At 45.8% G+C, this 11,907-nt stretch overlaps 1 protein-coding gene across 1 annotated transcript in view; it reads right to left on the bottom strand.

Moving 5' to 3' along the window:
- Window positions 1–9,386, bottom strand: part of LOC135555529 (UPF0606 protein KIAA1549L-like) — a 33,315-nt gene extending 23,929 nt beyond the window's left edge. Inside the window, exons 1-3 of the mRNA XM_064988050.1 lie at window positions 9,207–9,386; window positions 2,801–2,931; window positions 2,250–2,482 (exon numbers count right to left, since the gene is read on the bottom strand). Coding sequence (XP_064844122.1) covers window positions 2,250–2,482; window positions 2,801–2,931; window positions 9,207–9,351 — 509 coding nt within the window. The 5' untranslated portion in view covers window positions 9,352–9,386. The remainder of the gene's footprint in view (window positions 1–2,249; window positions 2,483–2,800; window positions 2,932–9,206) is intronic.
- Window positions 9,387–11,907: the final 2,521 nt, after the last annotated feature.

Below are 11,907 nucleotides of genomic sequence, written 5' to 3'. Positions count from 1 at the left end.
GACGAATCTAAGTTTGAGGTGTTCAGATCACAAAGAAGAACATTCGAGAGACGTAGAAACAATGAAAAGATGCTGGAGGAGTGCTTGACGCTATCTGTCAAGGATGGTGGAGGCAATGTGATGGTCTGGGGGTGCTGTGGTGATGGTAAAGTGGGAGATCTGTTCAGGGTTAAAGGGATCTTGAAGAAGGAATGGTATCATTCCATTTTGCAACTCCATGCCATACCCTGTGAATGGCGCTTCATTGGAGCCCATTTCCTCCTACAACAGGACAATGACCTAAAGCACAGGTCCAAACTATGCAAGAACTATTTAGGGAAGAAGCCCTTGTCAACATCTTGACTATATTTCCTATTCATTTTGCAACTCATTTCATGTACTGTATGTTTTCATGGAAAACAAGGACATTTCTAAGTGACCCCAAACTTTTGAACGGTAGTGTAAGTCTGAATATAATATCTCCTGAACATAATATCTCCTCTGCCAGATTGATTTGACATAATTGTGTGTTTTTCAATCACTTATCCCTGCCAGCCAATGCTGAAACTCCTAAAACGGCATCATACTGAGGACGTCTTAGAGAGGAGGTAATATGTATGATAATATTGATACATATTTTTCAGTCTGTTGAACAAGATGCAGTGATGCAGATCAGTGAACATGCTCTGGGAGTGCTATCTCATCACTCATCACAGTCCTATCAGCAGGCTGAGCATGACTGGAGAGTCTGTCAAACATGTCTCTATGGGAAACTTCACCAGAACCAAAGATGATAGAGACAGGAGAGAGCAGACAGAAGAGAGCAGACAGAAGAGAGAAGACAAAAGAGAGTAGACAGAAGAGAGGAGACAGGAGACAGGAGACAGGACCCAGGAGACAGGACACAGGAGAGAGGAGACAGGAGAGAGGAGACAGGAGAGAGGAGACAGGAGAGAGGAGACAGGACACAGGAGAGAGGAGACAGGAGACAGGACACAGGAGACAGGACACAGGAGAGAGGAGACAGGAGAGAGGAGACAGGACACAGGAGAGAGGAGACAGGACACAGGAGAGAGGAGACAGGAGAGAGGAGACAGGAGAGAGGAGACAGGACACAGGAGAGAGGAGACAGGAGACAGGACACAGGAGACAGGACACAGGAGAGAGGAGACAGGAGAGAGGAGAGAGGAGACAGAAGAGAGCAGACAGAAGAGAGAAGACAAAAGAGAGTAGACAGAAGAGAGGAGACAGGAGACAGGAGACAGGACACAGGAGACAGGACACAGGAGACAGGACACAGGAGAGAGGAGACAGGAGAGAGGAGACAGGAGAGAGGACACAGGACACAGGAGAGAGGAGACAGGAGACAGGACACAGGAGACAGGACACAGGAGAGAGGAGACAGGAGAGAGGAGACAGGACACAGGAGAGAGGAGACAGGACACAGGAGAGAGGAGACAGGACGAGGAGGGCAACAAGTAGTGAATATGAAGGCTGGTTCTCCAGAGAAACAGAGTAATGAAAATCACAAAACCATCACCTAAACAACCAACATCTGCCTTTCCTTTCTCCTCCTGTACAGTGTGTGTGTGTGTGTGTGTGTGTGTGTGTGTGTGTGTGTGTGTGTGTGTGTGTGTGTGTGTGTGTGTGTGTGTGTGTGTGTGTGTGTGTGTGTGTGTGTGTGTGTGTGTGTTTGTCTGTGTACGTGTCTGTGTGCGTGTCTGTGCGTTATGTACGCATATGTGTTTTTCCCTCATCGGCATCCATAACAAACCACAACTATTCTCTCTCTGTCTACATCAGTAGCAAATGATGGCATGACAGAGCAGGGCAGAGCCGTCCCAATGGAGAGCCCCTTAGGGGCTCCCCTGCTCTGAGACAAGTACACCAAATCCTCTTATCTCCAGACTGGAGGAGCAGAAAACCAGAGGACCAGGGGCCAGAGCCCAGCACCATCTCAGAGACAGGAGGGGATTAGTCTGATTAAAGAGGCCTGATGAGACCCTCCTCTGGATCACAGAAAGATGATAATGAAACAATTAGACAGACAGACTGCCATGCTGAGGGAGCATTTATAGAGAGGGAGGGTTAGACGAGGGCATGGAACTGCAGACAGACAACTGGTCAATGAGGCTGCGTGACAGACAGAGAGAGAGTGCCAATCAATGTCCTTGAAAAGCTTTGGAGGAGGGACTATCAAACTACCCACCTACACCTCAACATATATCCCCATCCCCTCCTCTTTCCCCTCACACCCTCCCCCATCTCACCTCCTGCTGGACTTGACGTAGGTGGATGCCCGGTCTTCATCAGGCTCCAGTGGTGGGCCATGCTCTCCAGGTGCCCTCTCATGTCCGTGTCTCTGCCTCTGTGCCAGCGTCCTGCTACCACTCCCGCTGCCGTCCGCTGAAGGGAAGTCATAGTACCCTTTCCTCTTGGCCTTCAGCCTTAGCTTGTTCCTGTAGTGCTCTATGTCAGACTTCTGTTTCAGAGCTAGGTTCACCTGGAGAAGGGAGGAGGGAGGGAGGGAGGCAGGCAGGGAGGCAGGGAGGGAGGGGGCAGGGAGGAGGCAGGGAGGGAGGGAGGCAGGCAGGCAGGCAGGCAGGCAAGCAGGCAGGCAGGCAGGCAGGCAGGCAGGCAGGAAGGAAGGAAGGAAGGAAGGAAGGAAGGAAGGAAGGAAGGAAGGAAGGAAGGAAGGAAGGAAGGAAGGAAGGAAGGAAGGAAGGAAGGAAGGAAGGAAGGAGGGAGAAAAAGCACAGACATGTAAAAAGTGTGTGTGTGTGTGTATGTGTGCGTGTGTGCGTGTGTGTGTGTGTCTCACCTCTCCATTTCCATTGAGGATGGCTGAGTCTTGGCTGCGGTCAGAGGAGGCGGGGTGTGAATAGGTGGGTGGAGCAGTCATGGGCTTTATGGAAATAAGCTGCAGGGAACCAAATGAGGTGTCGTAGGGATCTGAACAAAGAACAAGGAGTTAATACACACTCACCACAAATAACAAGGAGTTAATACACACTCACCACAAAGCACTAGGAGTTAATACACACTCACCACAATGAACTAGGAGTTAATACACACTCACCACAAATAACAAGGAGTTAATACACACTCACCACAAAGAACAAGGAGTTAATACACACTCACCACAAAGAACTAGGAGTTAATACACACTCACCACAAAGAACTAGGAGTTAATACACACTCACCACAAAGAACAAGGAGTTAATACACACTCACCACAAATAACAAGGAGTTAATACACACTCACCACAAAGAACAAGGAGGTAATACACACTCACCACAAAGAACAAGGAGTTAATACACACTCACCACAAGGAACTAGGAGTTAATACACACTCACCACAAAGAACTAGGAGTTAATACACACTCACCACAAGGAACTAGGAGTTAATACACACTCACCACAAATAACAAGGAGTTAATACACACTCACCACAAAGAACAAGGAGGTAATACACACTCACCACAAAGAACAAGGAGTTAATACACACTCACCACAAGGAACTAGGAGTTAAAACACACTCACCACAAGGAACTAGGAGTTAATACACACTCACCACAAATAACAAGGAGTTAATACACACTCACCACAAGGAACTAGGAGTTAAAACACACTCACCACAAGGAACTAGGAGTTAATACACACTCACCACAAAGAACAAGGAGTTAATACACACTCACCACAAGGAACTAGGAGTTAATACACACTCACCACAAATAACAAGGAGTTAATACACACTCACCACAAATAACAAGGAGTTAATACACACTCACCACAAAGAACAAGGAGGTAATACACACTCACCACAAAGAACAAGGAGTTAATACACACTCACCACAAAGAACTAGGAGTTAATACACACTCAGCACAAAGAACTAGGAGTTAATACACACTCACCACAAAGCACTAGGAGTTAATACACACTCACCACAAAGAACTAGGAGTTAATACACACTCACCACAAAGAACAAGGAGTTAATACACACTCACCACAAAGAACAAGGAGTTAATACACACTCACCACAAAGAACTAGGAGTTAATACACACTCACCACAAGGAACTAGGAGTTAATACACACTCACCACAAAGAACTAGGAGTTAATACACACTCACCACAAATAACAAGGAGTTAATACACACTCAGCACAAAGAACAAGGAGTTAATACACACTCACCACAAAGAACTAGGAGTTAATACACACTCACCACAAAGAACAAGGAGTTAATACACACTCACCACAAAGAACAAGGAGTTAATACACACTCACCACAAAGAACTAGGAGTTAATACACACTCACCACAAAGAACTAGGAGTTAATACACACTCACCACAAAGAACAAGGAGTTAATACACACTCACCACAAAGAACTAGGAGTTAATACACACTCAGCACAAAGAACTAGGAGTTAATACACACTCACCACAAAGCACTAGGAGTTAATACACACTCACCACAAAGAACTAGGAGTTAATACACACTCACCACAAAGAACAAGGAGTTAATACACACTCACCACAAAGAACAAGGAGTTAATACACACTCACCACAAAGAACTAGGAGTTAATACACACTCACCACAAGGAACTAGGAGTTAATACACACTCACCACAAAGAACTAGGAGTTAATACACACTCACCACAAATAACAAGGAGTTAATACACACTCAGCACAAAGAACTAGGAGTTAATACACACTCACCACAAAGAACTAGGAGTTAATACACACTCACCACAAAGAACAAGGAGTTAATACACACTCACCACAAAGAACAAGGAGTTAATACACACTCACCACAAAGAACTAGGAGTTAATACACACTCACCACAAAGAACTAGGAGTTAATACACACTCACCACAAAGAACAAGGAGTTAATACACACTCACCACAAATAACAAGGAGTTAATACACACTCACCACAAAGAACAAGGAGGTAATACACACTCACCACAAAGAACAAGGAGTTAATACACACTCACCACAAGGAACTAGGAGTTAATACACACTCACCACAAAGAACTAGGAGTTAATACACACTCACCACAAGGAACTAGGAGTTAATACACACTCACCACAAATAACAAGGAGTTAATACACACTCACCACAAAGAACAAGGAGGTAATACACACTCACCACAAAGAACAAGGAGTTAATACACACTCACCACAAGGAACTAGGAGTTAAAACACACTCACCACAAGGAACTAGGAGTTAATACACACTCACCACAAAGAACAAGGAGTTAATACACACTCACCACAAGGAACTAGGAGTTAATACACACTCACCACAAAGAACAAGGAGGTAATACACACTCACCACAAATAACAAGGAGTTAATATACACACTCACCACAAAGAACAAGGAGGTAATACACACTCACCACAAAGAACAAGGAGTTAATACACACTCACCACAAAGAACTAGGAGTTAATACACACTCACCACAAGGAACTAGGAGTTAATACACACTCACCACAAAGAACAAGGAGTTAATACACACTCACCACAAGGAACTAGGAGTTAATACACACTCACCACAAAGAGCAAGGAGTTAATACACACTCACCACAAAGAACAAGGAGGTAATACACACTCACCACAAAGAACAAGGAGTTAATACACACTCACCACAAGGAACTAGGAGTTAAAACACACTCACCACAAGGAACTAGGAGTTAATACACACTCACCACAAAGAACCAGGAGTTAATACACACTCACCACAAGGAACTAGGAGTTAATACACACTCACCACAAAGAACAAGGAGTTAATACACACTCACCACAAGGAACTAGGAGTTAATACACACTCACCACAAATAACAAGGAGTTAATACACACTCACCACAAGGAACTAGGAGTTAATACACACTCACCACAAAGAACTAGGAGTTAATACACACTCACCACAAAGAACAAGGAGTTAATACACACTCACCACAAGGAACTAGGAGTTAATACACACTCACCACAAATAACAAGGAGTTAATACACACTCACCACAAATAACTAGGAGTTAATACACACTCACCACAAAAAACAAGGAGGTAATACACACTCACCACAAAGAACAAGGAGTTAATACACACTCACCACAAGGAACTAGGAGTTAATACACACTCACCACAAAGAACTAGGAGTTAATACACACTCACCACAAGGAACTAGGAGTTAATACACACTCACCACAAATAACAAGGAGTTAATACACACTCACCACAAAGAACAAGGAGGTAATACACACTCACCACAAAGAACAAGGAGTTAATACACACTCACCACAACTTCTCCACCCTCTCACACACACACACACACACACAAATTCCCTCTCACATCACACACACACACTTTCCCTCTCACACACACGCACCTTCCCTCTCACACACACGCACCTTCCCTCTCACACACGCACCTTCCCTCTCTCACACACACACACACCTTCCCTCTCACACACACACCTTCCCTCTCACACACACGCACACACACCTTCCCTCTCACACACACACCTTACCTCACACACACACACACACACACACACACACACACACACACACACACACACACACACACACACACACACACACACACACACACACACACACACACACACACACACACACACACACACACACACACACACACACACACACACACACACACACACACACACACACACACACACACACACACACACACACACACACACACACACACACACACACACACACACCTCCAAGGACAGGAGTCACCTTGCCTGGCTACAGGTTACATTGTGACGTTTGTCACAGACCAACTGGCAGACAGAAGCAGTCCATCACTGAGACAGAGAGGAACAGGAATCACGTCTCTGTGATAGATGAAGACTGACTGACTCTGGGCATTCTCTCCTTATCCAACATCAGGAGAAGTCCATTCAATTCCAGCTTTTAACTTAGCTGCTAAATTATTCAGATCATTCCATTAAGATAATACTAATCTAGAAAGCCCAGGCCAATTCATAAGTGGCTGTATTTTAATCCGATTAACATGACCTTCCAAGACTACTGTAGATAACTGATTAAACTATTCTGGAACATAACTGAAGCCAAAATATATTCTGAAAACATCAGCCACAGTGGACTAATGGATAGGAAATCAACATATCAGACCTTTTCTTTCCTTTGAGCCATAAACAAAATGTATTCTGGGGCAGAGCAGTCAAACTGCAGTAGGGTGAGACATGCTCGTCAGGTGAGAGAGGAACCAGAGACGTTTGGAGCATGACCTCTGCACTCTGTGATCTTATATGTATCTGTCTGGCTGTCTGTCTCTCTGTCTCTGTGTGTGTGTGTGTGTGTGTGTGTGTGTGTGTGTGTGTGTGTGTGTGTGTGTGTGTGTGTGTGTGTGTGTGTGTGTGTGTGTGTGTGTGTGTGTGTGTGTGTGTGTGTGTGTGTGTCACTGAGCCACTGACAGATTGTATCATGTCAGCAGAGCAGCTCATACATATTCATCAGGTCCATCTCTCTTGTTACTGCTGAGTGGATACCTTTACTGCTTTAAAAAGAGAGGGAGTGTGTGTGTGAGAGAGAATGAAGAGAGTGGAGAGAGTGAGAGCGAGCGAGAGAGAGGGTACAGGTGAATCTGTGATGTAAAGTACGGCTAACATGGTCTAATATTACACTTCTGTCAGTGTGTATGCAGACAGGAAGGTATGTATGCAGACAGGAAGGTATGTATGTTTGCAGACAGGAGAGTATGCAGACAGGAGAGCATGCCGACAGGAAGGTATGTATGCAGACAGTAAGGTATGTATGTATGCAGACAGGAGAGTATGCAGACAGGAGCGTATGTATGCAGACAGGAAGGTATGTATGTATGCAGACAGGAGAGTGTGCAGACAGGAGAGTATGTATGCAGACAGGAAGGTATGTATGTATGCAGACAGGAGAGTATGCAGACAGGAGAGTATGTATGCAGACAGGAAGGTATGTATGTATGCAGACAGGAGAGTGTGTATGCAGACAGGAAGTTATGTATGCAGACAGGAGAGTGTGTATGCAGACAGGAAGGTATGTATGCAGACAGGAGAGTGTGTATGCAGACAGGAGAGTGTGTATGCAGACAGGAGAGTGTGTATGCAGACAGGAAGGTATGTATGCAGACAGGAGAGTGTGCATGCAGACAGGAAGGTATGTATGCAGACAGGAGAGTGTGTATGCAGACAGGAAGGTATGTATGCAGACAGGAGAGTGTGTATGCAGACAGGAGAGTGTGCATGCAGACAGGAGAGTGTGTATGCAGACAGGAAAGTGTGCATGCAGACAGGAGAGTGTGTATGCAGACAGGAAGGTATGTATGCAGACAGGAGAGTGTGTATGCAGACAGGAGAGTGTGCATGCAGACAGGAGAGTGTGTATGCAGACAGGAAAGTGTGCATGCAGACAGGAGAGTGTGCATGCAGACAGGAAGGTATGCATGTAGACAGGAGAGTGTGTATGCAGACAGGAGAGTATGTATGCAGACAGGAGAGTGTGTATGCAGACAGGCAAGTGTGCATGCAGACAGGAGAGTGTGCATGCAGACAGGAAGGTATGTATGCAGACAGGAGAGTGTGCATGCAGACAGGAGAGTGTGCATGCAGACAGGAAGGTATGCATGTAGACAGGAGAGTGTGCATGCAGACAGGAGAGTGTGCATGCAGACAGGAGAGTGTGCATGCAGACAGGAAGGTATGCATGTAGACAGGAGAGTGTGCATGCAGACAGGAGAGTGTGCATGCAGACAGGAGAGTGTGTATGCAGACAGGAGAGTGTGTATGCAGACAGGAAGGTATGTATGCAGACAGGAGAGTGTGCATGCAGACAGGAAGGTATGTATGCAGACAGGAGAGTGTATGCAGACAGGAAGGTATGCATGTAGACAGGAGAGTGTGTATGCAGACAGGAAGGTATGTATGCAGACAGGAAGGTATGTATGCAGACAGGAGTGTGTGCATGTAGACAGGAGTGTGTGCATGCAGACAGGAGAGTGTGCATGCAGACAGGAGAGTGTGCATGCAGACAGGAGTGTATGTTTGGAGACAGGAGAGTATGTATGCAGACAGGGGAGTCTGCGTGTGTGTGTGTGTGTGTGTGTGTGTGTGTGTGTGTGTGTGTGTGTGTGTGTGTGTGTGTGTGTGTGTGTGTGTGTGTGTGTGTGCGTGTGTGTGTGTACTGGTCTCACCGTTCTTCTTGCGTGTCTCTTCCTTTGTCAATTTCTGCTGTGCTGTGACTTTCTGAGCCGCCGAGCCCCGACCAGAGTTGAGCTTCTCTGATTCGTTGCTGATGACGGAACCGTCCTCGCTCGGCAACCTGCTGCAGGTAACCATAGCAACAGGAGCGGCTGTGAATTCTGCGATTGTTTGGCTTGGAGAACAGTTATCCCATCCCGTCCCCATCCCTCCCATTCTGCCCCTCCTCGCCGCATCCCACCCCACCCCTACCCATCCCACTCCTCCCCTCCCATTCCTCCCCTCCCCTCCTCTCCCCATCCCACCCCTCCCCTTCTCATCCCACACCTCCCTTCCCTCCCCATCCCACCCCTCCCTTCCCATCCCAACCCTCCCTTCCTCTCCTCTCCTCTCCCCACCCCTTCCCTCCCCATCCCACCGCTTCCCTCCCCATCCCACCCCTTCCCATCCCTCCCCATGTTTAAAAGCACTGCCATTCAGAAGGTATTAAAGCCTGTTTAAAAGCTCTGCCATTCAGAAGGTAATAGAGCCTGTTTAAAAGCTCTGCCATTCAGAGGGTATTAAAGCCTGGTTAAAAGCACTGCCATTCAGAAGGTATTAGAGCCTGTTTAAAAGCTCTGCCATTCAGAGGGTATTAAAGCCTGGTTAAAAGCACTGCCATTCAGAAGGTATTAAAGCCGGCTTAAAAGCTCTGCCATTCAGAAGGTATTAGAGCCTGTTTAAAAGCTCTGCCATTCAGAAGGTATTAAAGCCTGTTTAAAAGCACTGCCATTCAGAGGGTATTAGAGCCTGTTTAAAAGCTCTGCCATTCAGAAGGTAATAGAGCCTGTTTAAAAGCTCTGCCATTCAGAGGGTATTAAAGCCTGGTTAAAAGCACTGCCATTCAGAAGGTATTAAAGCCTGCTTAAAAGCTCTGCCATTCAGAAGGTATTAGAGCCTGTTTAAAAGCTCTGCCATTCAGAAGGTATTAAAGCCTGTTTAAAAGCTCTGCCCTACAGAGGGGTATTAGAGCCTGTTTAAAAGCTCTGCCATTCAGAAGGTATTAGAGCCTAAAAGCACTGCCCTACAGAGGGGTATTAAAGCATGTTTAAAAGCTCTGCCCTACAGAGGGGTATTAGAGCCTGTTTAAAAGCTCTGCCCTACAGAGGGGTTTACAGCCTGTTTAAAAGCACTGCCCTACAGAGGGGTATTAAAGCCTGTTTAAAAGCTCTGCCCTACAGAGGGGTATTAAAGCCTGTTTAAAAGCTCTGCCCTACAGAGGGGTATTAAAGCCTGTTTAAAAGCTCTGCCCTACAGAGGGGTATTAAAGCCTGTTTAAAAGCTCTGCCCTACAGAGGGGTATTAAAGCCTGTTAAAAGCTCTGCCATTCAGAGGGGTATTAAAGCCTGTTTAAAAGCTCTGCCCTACAGAGGGGTATTAAAGCCTGTTTAAAAGCACTGCCCTACAGAGGGGTATTAAAGCCTGTTTAAAAGCTCTGCCCTACAGAGGGGTATTAAAGCCTGTTTAAAAGCTCTGCCATTCAGAGGGGTATTAAAGCCTGTTTAAAAGCTCTGCCCTACAGAGGGGTATTAAAGCCTGTTTAAAAGCTCTGCCCTACAGAGGGGTATTAAAGCCTGTTTAAAAGCTCTGCCATTCAGAGGGGTATTAAAGCCTGTTTAAAAGCTCTGCCCTACAGAGGGGTATTAAAGCCTGTTTAAAAGCACTGCCCTACAGAGGGGTATTACAGCCTGTTTAAAAGCTCTGCCATACAGAGGGGTATTACAGCCTGTTTAAAAGCACTGCCATACAGAGGGTATTAGAGCCTGTTTAAAAGCACTGCCATTCAGAGGGTATTAGAGCCTGTTTAAAAGCACTGCCCTAAAGAGGGGTATTAAAGCCTGTTTAAAAGCACTGCCCCACAGAGGGGTATTACAGCCTGTTAAAAAGCTCTGCCCCACAGAGGGGTATGAAAGCCTGTTTAAAAGCACTGCCATACAGAGGGTATTAGAGCCTGTTTAAAAGCACTGCCAGTCAGAGGGTATTAGAGCCTGTTTAAAAGCACTGCCCCACAGAGGGGTATTAGAGCCTGTTTAAAAGCACTGCCATTCAGAGGGTATTAGAGCCTGTTTAAAAGCACTGCCATTCAGAGGGTATTAGAGCCTGTTTAAAAGCACTGCCCTACAGAGGGGTATTAAAGCCTGTTTAAAAGCACTGCCCCACAGAGGGGTATTACAGCCTGTTAAAAAGCTCTGCCCTAAAGAGGGGTATTAAAGCCTGTTTAAAAGCACTGCCATTCAGAGGGTATTAGAGCCTGTTTAAAAGCACTGCCCTAAAGAGGGGTATTAAAGCCTGTTTAAAATCACTGCCATACAGAGGAGTATTTCAAGCACTGACTGTTGACGCCTTAGTATCCAACACTGACCCCTGTCCAAAATGTAACCTGTAATAGTATGGTAATAATCATAGAGACAGACAGTGCTGTCCTGTAATAATCATAGACAGTGCTGTCCTGTAATAATCATAGAGACAGACAGTGCTGTCCTGTAATAATCATAGACAGACAGTGCTGTCCTGTAATAATCATAGACAGTGCTGTCCTGTAATAAACAGTAATAATCATAGAGACAGACATAGAGACAGACAGTGCTGTCCTGTAATAATCATAGAGACAGACAGTGCTGTCCTGTAATAATCATAGAGACAGACAGTGCTGTC

The sequence above is a fragment of the Oncorhynchus masou genome, chromosome 2 (genome assembly GCF_036934945.1).
Source record: "Oncorhynchus masou masou isolate Uvic2021 chromosome 2, UVic_Omas_1.1, whole genome shotgun sequence".
Taxonomy (NCBI): domain Eukaryota; kingdom Metazoa; phylum Chordata; class Actinopteri; order Salmoniformes; family Salmonidae; genus Oncorhynchus; species Oncorhynchus masou.
Note: the sequence above shows the minus strand (reverse complement) of the source record. Positions and strands in the feature narration are given on the sequence as shown.